This window comes from Callithrix jacchus, chromosome 8 (genome assembly GCF_049354715.1).
Source record: "Callithrix jacchus isolate 240 chromosome 8, calJac240_pri, whole genome shotgun sequence".
NCBI classification, from domain to species: domain Eukaryota; kingdom Metazoa; phylum Chordata; class Mammalia; order Primates; family Cebidae; genus Callithrix; species Callithrix jacchus.
Window position 1 is genome coordinate 72229172 of NC_133509.1, and position 18635 is coordinate 72247806.

At 32.1% G+C, this 18635-nt stretch overlaps 1 protein-coding gene across 9 annotated transcripts in view; it reads left to right on the forward strand.

The window, feature by feature from the left end:
* Positions 1-18635, forward strand: part of MIPOL1 (mirror-image polydactyly 1) — a 413275-nt gene that overhangs the window by 373176 nt on the left and 21464 nt on the right. For 2 of the 9 annotated variants that reach the window (XM_009005955.5, XM_078334796.1), the window contains exon 13: positions 13606-15052. The exons of 6 other annotated variants lie outside the window; for them this stretch is intronic. In XM_009005955.5, coding sequence (XP_009004203.3) covers positions 13606-13639 — 34 coding nt within the window. In that variant the 3' untranslated portion in view covers positions 13640-15052. Of the gene's footprint in view, positions 1-13605; positions 15053-18635 lie in introns of those variants that run through there. One more of the 9 variants, XR_623348.6, reaches the window with a different exon arrangement.

An 18635-nucleotide genomic window follows, 5' to 3' on the forward strand; every position in this document is an offset into this window, starting at 1 on the left:
TCTTTCATATATCATAGTAGATTATACGTTTGAATTTTTTTTACTTCACAGGAAAAATGTAAGCTACTTTGTCATAGGTAATGAAAGAATCATAATGCTAACAAACTCTATTTCTTCCTTATTAAATCTGTATTCATTAAAGTAATTTTTTAACTATGAGAATTAGGAAATAAGGGACAATGGGAGTTTAAAATAAACTAATTTATTTTTCTCTATAGTTCTAAAGAGAATTATATTCTCTTATAGACCAGGGACTCTATAATACAGAAATAGGTAATGATTTGGTCATACAGGGAGTCTTGTCTCTGGGCTGTATTTGAAAGTTGTAACAGCTCCCTATGTGAAGAAACAGCATCTTCAAAGTCATCTGGGAGGTTCAGGTAAGTAAAGAAAAACCATTTTTGTAACAAAATGGTCCATTCTTGATCCCTCTTAAAATAAATTACAAGTAAAATTGAATTTTTAGTTTAATCCTGAAAACAGACGAACTTTTCTTCAGTTATTTTGTCTGAGGCTTTAGAAGACATAAAATATAGTATAAAGGCATTTCACAATTTCCAAACAAATCTTTCTACACTTAAATGATCAAACTAGAATAACCAATTCCAATAATTAATATGCAAAACTTTTGTAGACTATGATATTATAAAGTTAAATTCACAAAATAATTCTAACATCCACTATTGTTCAGTGTAGGTAATCTCCCAAAAATATCCTCTTGAAAATGAGTTATTCACAAAATTTCAATGAGTTGTCTACAGAATTTCAAATGCAAAGTATTACAGCCAAATATTATCTTAATTAATTTCATACACTTAAAAATGTCCATCAACAGTATGTCATATGGTCTTTATGTATTTTTTCTGTATGGAGGAATAGCCTTGCTTACTGAAGATAGGTTCTCTATATATTCAACAATAATGCAACTTTAGAAGTATTCCACACTGCTGAGAAATGTTGCTTTGAGTTTGCTTTACGCATCAAGTCTAATTCCTTAGTAACAAGAGAATTCACTTCTTCTTGTAAAAATAAGTAATTCACAGGAAACATTTGTAGCACTTGATGATTTACGAAGTCCTTTTACATCTGTTTTTCTTTTTCATTTCATCCTATCAACAACCATATAATAATAATAACAAATTTTATATATAACCTATATAATAATGATGGCAATGATAATTTTAGTATTACTGTCATTATAATTATTATTATGTTCATTCTGCCGATGAGGAGACAGACTCAGTAAGCCTTAGAATTTGCCAAGTACTGCCTAGGACTTAGAACTAAGATCTTACAACAATACTCCATGCAACTAGGAGTCTCTAAACCTCTCTGTAAGAAAACAAAAAATTCAAAGTAAAGATTTTAACTCTTGCGATTTCTGTTGTTACAGTACCATTTCTTTCATATACCTACATACAAATTCGCTAACAATCAAAAGATTGTACACATTTCTTTCAATAAAGTACAATAATGTGAACTGCATATGTAAACAGCATCACATTATTACCACCTTTCTATGGTATTATAGTGGCAGCATTGCTTTGCCTCAGCCTTCAATAATGAGAAATATTGTTGACAATTGATTTCTAATAAAATATAATGTGAGTCTCTTTGTACTATTTTTAATTTGTCCTGATGCTAAAACCTATCAGCTTAGTTTTATCACATGGTAGTCTAAACTTCAAGGCTCTCTCTATCTCCTAGAGCAATTATTAGAGCTAAAACCAGTTATAAGCAAAGTTATTGGTTATAAGCAAGGTATAAGCAGTTAAAGCAAAGTTACTAATTATTAATATATGAGAATTTTAAACTTTATAAATAAATTAGAAATGTATTAATGTATTTTAAATACTTTATGGAATAAAATATTTTGCTTGCTTTTTTCATTGATAAAGTTGATCCTTTGTATATTTCCTTATTCAAATAAACTCAATCATCTTATCAGGTCATTTATTTAATAATTAGTTTATTTTATTAAAAAGCTAGAATATTAAAGATTTATACCGTTAATATTGAATATAACTTTATAGAAAAGCATTTTATATGTACTATTCTTAAAGATCACAATTATTTTTAAAGTTTCTATTTTCAAATAGTTGTGATTAATAAAGCATTGTATGATGAAATAGCCATGGCTTATACATTTTTGTTTTTTTATACAGATTTTTTACTGATTTTATTGTGTTGCTGGTAACTACTATTTACAACTAACCTGTCTATTCATATTTTACATATATATATATATATGCACACAGATGCATTTACCTTTTCAAAAAAATGATTTATAAGTCAACTGTTAGGCTCCGGTGATTTCAGTATTTTGTTCGTGTTTTATTGGAAATGCACGTGGTTTCTGAGGCTTTAAACAAATACATGGAATGGTTGAAAGATTTATTTTGCTCGTGCTTAGCTAAATATGTCATCTCTAGAAAAGATTTGGTTTGTTTTGGCACTGTTTTAAAAACTCAAATATTTTAAACATTTGTTAAGTTGGAGCTTGCACATTTAATCTAGCAGCCTACGTTCCAGAAGAGCATCTCAAGTTACCAATTTTTTTGTAATCCTTTTACCAGAATAATCTTTTTTGAAAATGTTTTCTTGTGCTCACTTTGGTGCATATATACTGAAATTTTTTTAAAAAGCTTTTCTTTTTTACTATATGTTTTAGCATAAGTTAAGTTAAACTTCTATAGGTTGAATTTTTTAATGTAGGACTTCATAAATAGAATTTGACAATGATAAATATGTATTTTTGATAATCATTAAAATATTGCATACAATGGTACTCCTTTGCAGAAGTCTTAATATGCTTAATTTTTGTAATCTAATTGTCCTCCAAATATAGTTTTGGTTTATGCTATTATTTTAGAAGGCACCAATTTGGGACTATCTGATTATTTAAAAGGGCGTATTTTAATGCACAAACTCAAATTTCTAAAATACATGTTTACTTTATATTCAGATAAAATCCCCTATTGCAAATCCTACACGTATTTCAATGCAATTCTTATACGTCGATCTTAATCAAATTTTTAAGTATACAATCCTGAAGACAGTGTACTACATATGCACTATAAAATATATTGCAGTAAAGAAACAGATTAAGTTCACTGTCAAACTGTCTGACTTCCTTAACAAATGTAATAAAGATAAATGTCATTATGAACAAATTTGTTAGGTACCTTAGGAATCTTTCAAAACTATTTAGATATAAAATAAAATTATAGTAATAAAATATTGAAGATAAATATTATTTTCAGCAAATATCATTAGAAAGAACCTAAGAAAGGAGATCAAATTAATTAAGAAATAATAGACTGACTCAAATCTACCATAAAGCATCTCTACTAATTTTGGAATATGTACATGGAATTTTGTGTCAATAGCTGAAATCTAAAAACAATGTTTCTCTTGTGTTTGATTATTCAATCATGATAAGGTAAATGTAAACAGACTATGTATCACCTGGAGTGAACTTAGAATTCAAATCTTAGAGTAAAAGAGGACTAAAAGAGGAACAGAGTGGAGCTGGGCACTAGGTGTCTTTAGGGGCAAAGATTCTATAAACTGGTAATATTTAAACTATCACATTACTTTGTTAAATTATTGTTTCACCATGTATGGCCTTTGTGGTTTGTCACACATTTTACTTCTCTAATGCACATAATTGTAACTTTTTTAACTTTAAAAACTTAATTATGTTTAAGAAAATTTTCAAAATAAAAATGAACATATGTCATATTTACTCATGTATTTACCATTTCCAGTGCCCTTTTTTTTTGCATATATCCAGGTTTTCACCTGTTACTGTTTTCCTTATATATTTTCTGATGATAAGTATTTATCATCTATATACTAGTGCAGAACTGTTGGTTCAACTTTCATATGTCTAAAAATGTGACTCTTTTTCTGCCTTCATTCTGTGTGGAAAAAAAATTGCTGCATATGGAATTTGAGGTTAACAGAGTTTTGTGGGGTTTTTTCAGTATTTTAAAGATATTGGTCTAATACCTCTGGCTTACTTTGTTCCTGCTGTCATTCTTACTGTTATTCTCTACATTGTGTGTCCTCTGACTGCTTTAAAGATTTTCCCCTTGTCACTTGTTTTAACCAATTTGATTATGATTTATAATATAGATTGCTGCATGTTTCTGTGCCTGTGGTTTGCTGAACTTCTTGGATCCATGAATTTATAGTCTTATCAGAAAATTTCAGCCATTACCTTTTTCAATATTTCTCCCTATCTCTTTTTTTTTTCTTTATCTGGAACTACTATTCTCTGGATATTAGGCTACTTAAAGTTGTTTTACAGCTTGTTCATGCTTCATTAATTTTTTTTATTTTTATGGCTACATAGCAGGTGTATATATTAATGGCACACATGAAATATTTTGATACAGGCATACAGTGCATAATAATATCAGGGTAAATGGGGTATCCATCACCTCAAGCATTTATCCTTTTTATTATAATTAATTATATTCTTTCAATTATTTAAAAATATACAATAATTATTGACTGTAATCATCTTGTGCTACTTATCATCTTGTACAAAAATTAGATCTTATTCATTCCATCTAACTATATTTTTATAGTATTTTCATTTTTTCTCTGTTTCATTTTGGATAGTTTCTATTGCTTTGTCTTCAAGTTTGCTTGTCTTTTCTTTTGCAGTGTCTAATGTGTTGTTAATCCATCCAGAGCCTTTTTATTCAAGATGTTGTATTTTTCATCTCTATAAGTTAGAATTTAGTTTTTAAAATTTTTTATAGCTCTCATTAACTTGTTTATGCTTTACATTATCTTCAAGAACATAAGACATATACAGTGGTTTTACTTTCTTGGTTTTAGTGACCCACAACTAACCACAGTCCGAGAATAGGTAAGTATAGTACAATAAGATACTCTGAGATCGAAAAACCACATTTACATGCCATGCTTTTTATTACAGTATATTGTTATAATTGTTCTATTTTATTATTAGTTATGTGTAATCTCTTATTATACCTAGTTTAGAAATTAAACTTTGTCATAAAAATGTACATAAACAAAAAAAATATATATAGGGTTCAGTACTATCCTTGGTTTCAGACATCTACTGAGGGTCTTGGAATGTATCGCCCAAGCTGAGAAGAAGGGATTGCTGTAGTAACTGTTTTAATGTTCTTGTTTGTTAACTATATCATCTATGTAATTTACAGATGTTTCTACTGATTGATTTTTTTTTCTTACCATAGGTTATATTTTTCTGCTTTGCATGCTGGCAACTTTTTATTGCAGTTACTGTAAATTTTATCTTGTTGAGTGCTGGATATTTTTGTATTTCTTTAAAATGTTTTGAGTTTTGTTCAGGAGTGCAGTTATGTTGATTGGAAACAGTATGATACTTTTAAGGCTGTTTTAACTTTGACAGGCAAGACCAAAACAGCTAGTCTGGAGCAGAGTTTTCCACACAAGCGAGGCAATCCCCTTCTGAATATATTACCTTATGTTCTTTGTGGTTATGTGATTTATCTACTCCAATTTGTCACAACAGAAACCATTCCTAATCATGTGTGAGTTTAGATCATTATTTTGCCTTTTATTTCCTGGTGGTTTTTACCCTGGCCTTGCTAGTTCGCTGACATATGTGTGCTGATCAGTACTCAAAGGAAGACTCAAGGAATACTCTACAACTCTCCAGAGCTTGCTCACTTGCTCTCCTGTGCATGTGCTCTCTCTCTCTTTCTCTCTCTTTCTCTGTGCAGCCCTCTCCTCCGCTTAGAATTTCTCCTCTCCAGTACTCTGAGCTGAAAATTCTGTCTTCCCTGGTATCCCCAGATTCTCAACTCTGTGTTCTCAACTCAGGGAGACTTCCAAGCTCTGTTTTTGTTGCCCCTCTCCACACCCTGTAAATTCCACAGACAATAAACTGGGGCAATCATAAGGCTCACTTCATTTGTTTGATTCACTGTATTGGACTGCCTGTTGTCCAAAGTTCAAAAACATTGTTTCATGTATTTTCACTATTGCATTTTATTTGGTTGGTGTTTGTTTTGGTTTTATTGCTGTTGTTTTTTTAGTTTCTTAAGGACAGTGGCAGGATAAATCTGGTCCCTGTTATTCCATGGTAGTCAATAGTGTACGTCCTTCTGTAGATCTTTTAAAATGTCATCCTGTTAATGTCTAGCTTCTCTCTTACCTGTTTAGAAATCAGCTATCAGTCTTATTGTCTCCTTGAAGTAAACTTTTTTGTTTCTCGGATTTTTACATTTTTTGTTTACTTTTTTTTTTTTGGCAGTTTAATTTTATGCCTTGATGTGGTCTTCTTCTTTTTTTTTTTTTTTTTTTGCCAATCAGTTTGAGCTCTATGAGGTTGCTCAGGTTAGCCTTGAACCGATGACCTCGCCTTCGCGAGCGCCATGACCTCCGGCGGGAGCCACTTTGGACCCCTATGGTCTTCTTTTTATAGTTCTTGCTTGAGTTCAGAGACCTTAGTAAATCTCTATCTTCATCTTTTGTCAATTTTAGGACATCTTTAATCAATATCTCTTTCTCCTCCTGAGACTTCAGTTACATATATGTTAACCTTTTCACTGTGTTCCCATATTTTCCATTCTTTTTCTTTTTTAATTCTATGTGCAACAGTTTCGATTTTTTTTTTTTTATTTAAGATACGGAGTCTTGCTAGGTTTCCCAAGCTGGGCTTGATCTCCTGGTCTCTAGCAGTCCTCCCATCTTAGCCTCCAAATGTGCTAGGATTACAGGCTTGAGCCACTACACCCAACCAATTTTGAATTTTTTAAATTACCTGTCTTTTACTTTACTAAGCCTGTCTTCTTTGAAAGCCATCTATTGAATTCTTAACTTTAGGTTTGAATTTTTAAATTCTACAATTTCATTTTTCTTTTTTGTATGTTCTGATTCTCTGGTGAAATGCTCATCTTTCTAAATCTATTTTCTTCCCCCTTTGCCTCTATTTTCTTGAACATACTGGTAATAGTTACTCTTAAGTCCATGCCTATTAACTCCAATATCTGAATTATGTCTGGATCTTTCTCTATTGTCTGTTTTGTCTCTTGGCATGCCTATTCATTCTTGATTGAATGTAATATAACCTGAACTCGAGATGATTTTGTCTTCCTCCAGAGAGGATTTATCCTTTACTCTCCTGGTATGACTGAATGAAACCCAGTCACCTTTATCCAGTAAGGTACTGTGTTGACTTGAAGCTGGGTTCCAGTTGGAATAAGGATCATTTTTCTGGTTTGCCTCCGTTCTTGTTGCATAGTTCACTAGGGCTTTCAGTGGTGAAAGTGATATCTTCACTAAGGTTTTTAGAAATTCTCATTTTAGCTTCTTTAATCTCTCACTTCAGACATCTCAGAATTTGCCAAGTATCTTGAAAGGAGAACTAGATATGTGTTTCAGGCCCTTTAGGTCTCCAATTCTGTCACTCCAGCCCTGCAAAATTGCCCAAAGCTCTGCTAGTTTCCCTATTCCTAGAAGCACTCTTCTGCTAGGACAGAGCCCACATTATCAATTCCCTCATCTTCACCCAGAACCTGCAAATGCCTCCAGGGGAAAAGTGGCTGCAGATCATCAGTTTACCTCTCTGTTGTTCTCCTTTCTGAAATCTTAGTCCCTCTAGTTGTCTTTATTTTAGATCCTCCTCTATGCTTTTAAACAAATACTGTTTTTTGTACTTTATTTAGCTTTTCTAGTTGTTTTTGGTTGGCGCACTGGTCTGTCACAAACTATTCTGTTCTGTCTGGAAGCAGAAATACAGTGAGTTTTAAATTTTCTTATTATACTTTTCATTTCTGGAGGTTATATTTTGTTCATACCCAAATGCATATGATCATTTTTAGAGTTCCTGTGTCATATTTTTAATTTCCTTTTTATTTTCTTATACATTTTAAATATATATGTATTTTATTCTTAATTTCTGATAATTTTGACATGTCAAGAATTTGCTGCTCTAATTTTTTGTCTGTTATTTCTACTAGCCATATTTATTTTGCCTTACTTCTTCAGATGTTTGGTGATTCATTAATGTGAGCTTACATCTTCTTAGAATTATTCTCTATGGAGTTTTTCAAAGCCTGGGTTATAGGTGGGTTCCTCCATAGAGCTTTGCATTTGCTTCTGCTAGTCACTTGGAAGCATGTTGGATCACTTCTAAATCTTAATTTTACTCTTATTAAGCCAGTTAGGTAATGTTAATTTTGGTTGAAAATCCACGGAAGAGCTGGCCTATGGTTATAAAATTCATAGGGGAATTTTTTTTTTATCCTTCATTCATAGCCTGAGTTCAAGATTTCTCTCCCCAGATGGGTTCTGGCTTTGTCCTTTGTCCCCTTCTACATTACAAGGCCACAAAAACCCAAGCTCAACTTTACTTTATGATAAGACAAATGCTTTCAAGGTGAAAATTGCCTTTTGTGCTTTACTTACCACTCAGAGTCCCATTTTACTTAGATTTGGGGCTCAGAGTATTCCTTATTGACTGCCAACGTATTGATGAATTTGAAAAGATGTTTTTCCCATTTTCTAACATTTTTAGTTGCTTACTGCAGGAGGTACCAGGTCCATCATAGCAAGAAACAGTAGTCAAGATTGAATGTTATTAAATCTATACACACACACACACACACACAGAGAGAGAGAGAGAAAGAGAGAGAGAGAGAATTGCACTGCTAATAAATGTTGTGAATTTAGTATCACTTGTATGCATGATTAAAATGAGCAGATAGTAAATTTACTTTCCAAGATCCATAATTGGAGCTCTTTGTCCCCCCTAGCAACTACAAGCAGTTTTTCATTAAAGAAAAGAAAATGATTGAATAATCCAAATTAGCCTGGGCAAGAAAATTGACAGCTGCCTAAAATGAAATCTTTGAGTTATGAGCCATGTGCTGCTTTGGTTTATCTGCAGCCAAAAGGTTCAGAATCCTTATTCAATTAACCATGTTGCTTGGGAGGGCCTGGTTGCCCTGAATAAGTGCTGCCTGGTGATGAGTAAGAGGTATCCATGACACACAAGTTCAGACCTTGCAACTCTGTTTTTGTTGTTTGAACTTTCTTCTCCATTGTAGCTAGGGATCCGGCATGGAATTTAAACACTTGTGTGGTAACTCCATTCCTTCAAGCCATTGTGCTGTTAAGCTCTAGCTAACGAACTTTTAACACTGGCTCCATATAAGACAAGACTTAGAAAACAGCAGCAATCAACATTTTTAGTTTTATAATTAAGATTATATAATATATATGTCTTCATGCAACTAAGAGGCTCTTGCCTCCCTAAACCAACTGCTCCCTAAAAAGGTAGCCTTTATGTATGTGAAAAGTAAAGAAATAACCCAAAGTGCACTAAGAAAATTAAGAGGTAATTTTCATTTCAAAAATCATACCTACTGTGACAGAAACTTCAAAAAGTATACCTGTTTTAAAACTTAGGAACTTTGCCTAAAATAGAGGAACCATAATTGTATAATATTTTGAAAAGGTGAGAACTGCCAAATGCACCAGTCATGCATACTTTATCTCATGTGGCCCTTTTGGTCCATGACAATGTTTTTTGTTGCTTAGGGAGATCCTCCTGATAATGTCACAAAGAATGTCTCTCAGACCCATATAGATTAGGTACACATTGGCTTGCTAAGAACAAGTTTTTCTTTAAAATAGCTGCTTCATGTTGCTTCTAACTATAGTATCTTGAGTCTAAAAACCAAGTGACTGAAAGACAAGAGACTGAATTTCTTCTCTAACTCATAAACCAGTTCTGAAGATAGTTCTGTGGGAGAAAATTCAAATATATGTTAAGCAATGATATAATAATTTGACATAAAATATCTCAGTGTTATTTCTTTGAAGAATTACACTTTTATTTGAGTGTGTATACTGATTACTAATGTCTTAGTATGTTATAGTCAGCATTTTGCAAAATTAGGTTTGCTTTTTGCATCTTAAACTGTGGTCATATTATAAAAACTAGTTGTATAATTTTATTTAGGTGACATAGAGGAATGAATGAATATGAATATGTAATCGTTGTCAAAAAGAAGTGAGGAAAAGCTTTTTAAATCAGAAGTTTCCTTTCAGTTAAAGCTTCAATTATATCTCAGCAATAATTTATTTCTGCTTTTATAAATAAAAAACTTTTACAAATTGCAACAACTTTTCAAGAAATATAGTTAGTTTTATATGGCAGATATTATTTTCTTTACATTTTAGAAAAGTTCTCTGGGCCCATGTTGCATTTTTTATAGAGCCAGTTGCCCAGATTATATAAAGAAGTTCTATGCCACATTTTGTTGTCTTATGAATGGCAAGCAAGTTAATAAAAGTGACTTTTATTCATAACATACTAATATCATTTCAGTTCCTGCCCTATATTTTCGCTGTTTGATTCATTTGCTATTTTAACCCTCTACTCAGTCAAATCCACCTTCTCTTGTTTAAATCCAATTCATACATCAAGAACACTTATGTACCACCCGCTACATGAAGCTTTCCCTAATTCCCCACCCCCACCCCACCACCAAGTTGGTAGTTAATCTCCCTTCTGTTTGCCATATAGCTCTTTCTTCATCTCTCTATTAGGGCAGTTATTAAGTTTTCTCTTCGTTTCAGTATTCCTTTACTATTTCCCCTTAGAATTCAAGCTCCTGAAGAGGAGAAATTCAGTCTTGTTCATATTTCTTTGTACAGGTAAATACTTGATGAATAATCATTCTTGTTTAATGATGAAAGCTAAATTTTTAAACTATTTTAACTTTCTAAACATTTGTGTGATGTGCCGTTCTAAAAATATGACATGAAAAGATTAAAATTTAAATATTTTTTCTATAACAGTAATGTTAAAATATACAATTATGTCAAATTATCTACCACCTGGCACATTACCAGGTAAAACATTGTTCTTACCTAAATACTGTAACCTTTTAACCATAATCTATTAACCAATTTAAAGAGAAGGGTTGTTGTGGGGTTTTGTGGTGTTCTTAAATTTTTTTGGTTTGGTTTGGTTGTGTGTGTGTTGTGGTTTGCTTTTTTTATTTTTTGGGGGGTGGAGGGTGGGTGGTTATTTTGCTTTTCTGAGAGGGGTTCTCACTCTGTCACTGAAGCTGAAGTACAATGGTGTGATCATAGCTCACTGCAGCCTTAAGTTCCCAGGCTCAAGTTATCCTCTCACCTGAGTCTCCCAAGTAGCTGGGACTGCAGGCACACGCCATCAGCCTGGCTCCTTTTTTATTAATGTTTTGTAGAGACAGGATCTCCCTATATTGCCCAGGCTGGTCTCAAACTCCTGGACTCAAGCAAACTGCCTTGTCCTCCCAAAGTGCTGGGATTATAGGCATGAGCTACCACATTCAGCCTTGGTTTGTTTTTAATCCACACTTCTTGTATAACTGTTAAATATTGGTTCTCTGCAGTCCAAAGTTTGAAATTTCACTCCTTTGATGAACTGAAGACTGGTTTTATTTTGTTGACTACAAAGTTTATACAAAATTTCCCAATGAGAAAATAGGCAATTTAAATCCTTATTGAACAATAGTGATAACTACATTGTTTGTCCAAATTCAGACAAGGAGAAGGAGAATGCTAACAGTGTATAAACCAGTGTAAATTGTTTGGATGTCCTCTCATGTTGCTGCATCTACTTTAAATTATGATTTCAAATTCAGTGGTCCCTCATTTTCTACAAACGACCAAAGTTATATGAGTTCTTATGACTTTGGTATACTTTCTTGAGATTTTACTCTCTGGTTATATATTATTCTTTCAATACCCAAGTCATATTTTAAGATATGTGAGAGCAAAAATAAATTATGCACATATATTACCTATCAAACTACAGCTTCAAAAATTGATATTTGGTTACTAATATTATTTTGTCTCTGATTCAGACTCTACCAGTTTTCATCATGTAATTTGTTGAATGATGATCCTAAAGCTTAAAAACATGCCTGTCATTCTTCAACAAATAGGTCAGTTGTCTCAAAGTCTTTTTGAAACACTTAAGCAAAGAATATTCACTGCATATTACTTGTAGGGCCGTGACATTAACATACTTTAAGTTCATTAAAGAAGATTTTCCTCTCATAAATCTGTCCTGGCTGTGTCTAATCAAATTACTTTTTTCAATATCATATGTTCTTCTCCAATACTGTTTCTAGTATGTACCTCATACACAAAGTTAACTATCTTGATTATAATTGACTGCTGGCAGAGTGATTTACTTTTAAATAAGAGGAGTAACCGTGTTTTACTCATAATTTTTCAGGAAATATAGCTTTTTTACCATGAAGGAACAAGAAACCAAAACTTAGCATTATTTTTCCACGTTGAAAATTAAAATTACATAGATGAATATTGCTTAAATGCTAGCATGTGACCAAAGGAATCATATTTGCCTTAAGTAGCAAAAAGGTTAAGATACTACCTGCATTCATACTTAATTTTTCTTGAGATTCATCACAGAAGAAATGAAAACACTATTGATTCCTAGCTCTTGTCTTGAACATCTAAAGTTCTCTTAACTAATAACTTTTTATTTAGAATTATATCTTTAATTGTAGGATCTCTAATTGCTTTGAAACCACTTAAAACATTGTCTTTTTATATAAAACCTTCACATTTGTGAAAAATGAGAAAAGAGGAATTTAAAAACATTTATAACGTGACATAAGCAGGCACTTTTCAGAGCTGGAATTACAAATGTACATCCATCCCTAAGCTGTTCAGGTTGTCAGCCATACAGCTTCCCTATCTGCTGCTGCTTAGAGCTGAAACTTGTGGCATCATGGTTAATGTTTTGACAGATTTTATCATAAACCTTGCTGTTATAAATTTGCCTTGAGCCAAAATTTAACATGTTGTAAGCTCAGAAACAGTTTTTACTGTTGGTAATCCAGAAAGGGAAATAATTATGTTCTTTTGTATGATAGGAGTATAGAGTTTAACTCCTTAAAGGTTATACATTGCTTGAAATTTGGGACGAATTCTCATGCTATATGTTCAGAGCCTCTCAGTCGTCAATAAAGCCATACATTAACACTTTTGGGACTATTGCAGAGGAGAATCTACCAAGGGAAATATTATGTAGCTTATATATGCTCACTAAATTTTATAGCCAAAATAATATCCCTAATTTTTTTAAATGTAAAGGTCCTTTGCCTTAGTATATGGAAACAAAAATGCAAAATTCTTGGAATAATCACTTTCTTTCCACATGATTTATCCAGAATGCTGTTTAGTAAGCCCCTATTTTACAGTGTCTGTCATCTATTCTTTCATAACTACTTAGAGTATTTTATTAAACATGCTCCCAAACATTGCTATTTCTAACAGCCTGTAGATCTAGATTTTTTTTTCTCCCTAAAACATCTTCAATGACCTTGACCATTAATATTTACTCATAAATGGATTTGTACACAGGCTCAACCATAGCACATCAGTGAAGACAAAAAGAGTTGTTACTCATTTCTTTACCCTAGAATAAATCAAATCAACAAATATTTATTGAATGTCTACTATGTGCAAATAACCCTGGACTGGTCAGCTTTTAAAAGCCATCCAACTTTTCACATTAATAAATCAAAGCATTATTATTTCAAGCATTGCAGAAGCTGCTTCCATGTCCTTAAGGTGACAAAGCATATGAGGAGATGGCAAGCACTTGGAGTAAAGAAAGACAAGGAAGAAAAGAGAATTCAGAGTGAAAAGAGGAGAAAGAGAGCTCTAAAATACCACCAATGGACCGCATCATGTATGTATGTATGTATGTATGCATGAGTTTGTGTGTATGCAAGTATATTATGTATGTATGTGTTTATATATGCATATGCATATAATGAAAAGAATGAGGGAATTTGGCAATAAATAGCATTTGTTAAAGTATAATAGGAATAGGCATTCACATTTCAGTCCAGAGTTTTGCTTTAAAAATAGGCTTATTAGTTTAGTGTTGAGTCCTATGATACCAAAAAATATATATATGTATATATATACATATCATGGTACAACAGAAAGATTGATCAATTTGGAGTCCCACATTCTAAAACCTGGCTTGCCCTAAATTCTATTATGGGATAACCTCATCAATCAATAGAATTATAATAAAAGAAATGACTTGTACATTGTCACTATATAAAAATATTATATAGCCCTAAAAAGAAGTTAATTTTATCACAAATAGAAGAAGCTACTTAAGAGCTCATATTAAAGATTATAATTGCTATTGGAAATGAAATAGAAACTACCAATAACAACCACCAAAACTTGTGTACTTCATAACCTACACTATTCTGTGTGTTTAATTTTGTTAATGTATAAAAGATAAAATAATATACTGTCTATTCACATCAAATAATTAAATATATTTTCTTAGCGAGGTATAAAAGAGAAACTGGTGATAATTTCAAGCTTTGCCAAACAGAATTCATCCTGGCTATTTTGCACAGAAGGTATACATACATGTTGGCCATAGAAGATACTGTCATTGACATTCTCATAGGAGATATCTGGTATCAACTTTAAAATATTTGTTTAGGAGAACTAAGTTTTAAATATAAATTTTTGCCTCTTATTGGTAGGGTAAGTTTAATTTCTAATGAAACCAAAACAGACTCTTTAATCTTTTTAAACAGCAGATGTCTCTTTCCTAAAGTGCCTCAAATTATTTTCTTAATTTTTGTGTTCAAAAAAAACTGGCATAGCTCTATTCAAAGTTTATGCTTCTGTTATGAAATTGTTCATTATTAAAATCACCTTGAAGCAAAGATATCTTCTTATGTCATCTTTTTATTACTTGCTACTTAGCTTGTCTGGTTGTAATTTATCTTCAAACCATACCCCGATTGCTCTGTAGTAAATTTTGGATTTCTTCTCACATACAGTCTTTTCCTTTTTGGTAAAATTATCCCATTGGCCTTCTTAAACATAGTAAGCACTTTCATATTTGTGACTATTTATATTGGTTTGGTATCTTTCACTTATTTTCTTGGTGTATTGTAATTAATGTCTTTGGAGATGTGATCAATAAAATTGCACTTGGGTGATCCGATCTAATGCTATGTTCATGAAGAAACACTATCTTTAGAGTTGTTTCTAATTCTCACCTAACCTTTCCCTATCTTTTGACCAGGATTCCCAATACTGAGACCCTCTTACCTAGGACCTAGCCTGGATTCACCTGCCCCCTTGTGGTGTTCCCCTCTGAGAAATTAATCAATTTCTGAAATTTGGGAAAGTTAATTTCTGATTTTTGAATTTGGCATTACGTAGCCCGAGAAGAGAAACCTCATTGCCCTTGTCTAGTAGTCCAGAGTCAGAAAAGTTATCTTCTTTTAGCCACTGGCTAACATAAAGAGAATAAAGGTATTTTTACATAGCACAAGAAGGAACTTGAAAACTGTAAAGATATGAGAGAATCTTTAAAATAAGTAATGATAAAAATAAGTAAAATAAGTGATGATAGTCAATTTTGTCTAAAATCAATATTAGTGACCTGCAGATTGATAAACTAAATAAGTGTTTTAAAAGTTATCATATAGCAACTAAAATCAAGTTTGTTCTATGTCTGTGTCTCCATTTTCTAGTGAATGGAGAAGGGAGGCTGCTATTCTATTTTATTTAAATTTTATTTAGATTGCCTAAGCCTTTCATCAAGGGTGAATTTATAAATATAAAAAATAAATTAAATCTTGTATAATGTATAGTCAGATGTGTTTTATATGACTGAGGCAAATAGATAGTTTCCTTTTCTCAAAAGGAATTCCTTCCTCACATGCCACAGCACTTTTACTCTTCAATTGAAGTCAATAGAAATTGCACATGGAAAGGGGATGTATATTCAATGAGTGACTTTACCTAACCACAAATTCAGTGACATTTTGCAAGAATAAGGACTTCACAATTAAGCCTCTAGTTAATAACAACATAAAGACAAAAGAAGGAAACGGGAAATAAAAGTACTATTTTCATAAATAAACTATTTGTCTTTCTTAGGAGAGAGAGATTAATAAATTATTATTGTTAGCAAGATCCCAAGTAAAAGTTTAAAGATCTCTGTTTCTGTCTGTTAATTGTAAAATATTTTTAGCAGAAAACAGTTGTCTCTTTACATGGTGTTCTACCTCCCACCCTACCTGCACCCAAGCCTGGTTGGATTGAGAAATAGTGATACTCTGTGGCATTTTAAATATCATGTCACCTCACCTGAGATCTAGAAGAAGAAACAGTGCAAGCTTTAATAAAGCTGTTTGCAGGCCAACTCCCAAATTTCTAGTATTTACCGCTCCTTTGCAGTTCCTCTTACATTTGTAACAGTTGACCTACTAACAGGTTCCCAGAAACACAGATTCAAATTTTGGCAGGCTTACCTCACCTCTTTGTCCTTCCAAAGTACATAAATGCTAAACGGGTTCACAGTGAGAATGAGAGTCATTCCAACAAGACTTTTAAAACTAAGACCCTTCCTGCTCCCTACCAAGTTACTGCCATCTTCTCCAAAGAAATAAAGTTTTGTCAGTGTGCTCTTGGCATAATTTCTTCGGCCTGGATTAAACACAGGTGACTGAGAGTCTGCCTTATCTCCACAGGGCATTAGTCACTCTATAAAAGTTAAATTTATTATGAAATGCTTTGTTTGTGTTAACATATATCTTCTCTGGGAAGTTGGAAACAAAGGCCTGTCCTTTAAGACTCCATGTGGGGAAAACACATCCTCCTTTGGAATTTAACCTTAATTTGAACCAAGATCTGAGAAAGAAAGGTACTTTAGTGTATTGTTCCCTTGCTCCACCCTTCTATCCCCTTATCTAAATAGAGTTACTGTTGCTTCGTGTTTTTTTAACTCTTCCAATTCCAATCCTTGCTTTTCTGAGTTTAAAATTTATCCTGGGAAAGAAATATATTTATTAAAATAATCGTGGCAAACAATTATACTTTGCTTTTAAGAATGAGTGGTTTTTTGTAAAAGATTAATTCTGATATCCTTAAAGTTAAGTAAATGCACAGCCAGTTCATATTTATACATCTTAATTGTTCATTTTGTTGTTTTAAGGTACATCATAAGGAATATTTTATTTCCTAAAAATTTTATTTTCTGCATATCTTCTTTATGATTCTCTTGCTAGCAAATATTGTCATATATGCATAGTTTACACCTTATTAGAAATAAAAAAGAATTTGAAGTAAGAAAAGTTTCCATTAGGAACGATGATGAGGTACTATTTAAAAGACCAAATTTTGATCTCTGTTTTTCTTCAGTCTGTTGTAAAGTCTTTGTAAGGGCTTCCTATGTATCTAAAATCCAGAGATGCTCCAACACTCCTTTTCAAGAGCAAAAGCAGAACCTCCATTACTGCTACCCCAGCATGACAGCATGGTTGTTTGTAAGCATCAAAGAAAGCACTTCAGAAAGAAAATGTTTGACATTTAATTTGACATTTAACAAATATTGTTTATATAAATTATTAATGTCTTTTAATACCATCTACCAACAAATGGGTAATTATCCAATGATTTTCTTTTATTGACTTTTGTTAAAGAAAAATCAGAAACTAAATTCAAATATGTTTAGATATTAATTTATTCTTAAAAACTGAACATAGTTTTAAAATATACCTGTATTTAACCCCTCTCAAAATAACTATCCTCAGCATTATTAAATTGAAAATCTCATGGCAAAAACAAAAATAATAGTAGTTTTAGAACAAAGCATTTACAGATTCCTTTGGTCACATATTATATTATCTCATAGTATATTTTATTTAAATGATAATATTGAAATTAGTTTGATAGACATGTTTTTAAAATATGGAATATATATAAATAATGCATTTGGGCAACTGGGACATTTATCACAAGTAATACCAAATCAAGATATCATTGTTTTCAGACGTCAGCTCCACCTACATATATTGGTTCCACCCCAAGGAACCCTCATATAATGATCATTGAAGCTTAGTCTCTACTATTTGTTAGCACATGATTATACACTGTCATTGTTATTTCAACTCACAGTATGTATCAAGTTTCTTCATGGAAATTATAAACTCAGATGGGGTACTAATGAACTGACAACATGAATACTTTACCTCTTAGATTCTAAGTTTTTGGTTGTCTTGAACTTTGTACTGTATTAGATACTAATTTGATTTTTTTAAAAAACTTTCTTAAAAGATGACAGCCCTATTTCTCCTGGTGCTTGACTAAAGGCTGTCCTCAATTTTTTCCAAGGATTATCTGGATGATTATCTTCAGGGCATATGTAGATACCTGTATAGTTATTCATAGATAGTTCTACATATGATAGGAAGGTCATAGGAAGACCTTTCACCAAAGTAAAATGGTCAAAATAATAGATGAACAAGATAATAGGAGAAGTAAAGATAGGTAAGTATAAGGTTGAAAAGGCAAATGTTAACCAGAATTAAAGAAAAGGATAAAAAGTGTGAGCTTTATAGATGATAAGAAGAAACAATTTGGCAATAAAGGAGCAAAAGGAAGAGAAAGAACCAAAAATAACTCTAAACTGTCATATGTATCCAGGTTGGTAAATTCCAAAATAATTGCAAAATTGGATTAAAAAGAGATTAGCAGTGTGTATGTTTTTATAAAAATATAGGCAAGAGTGGTCTTCA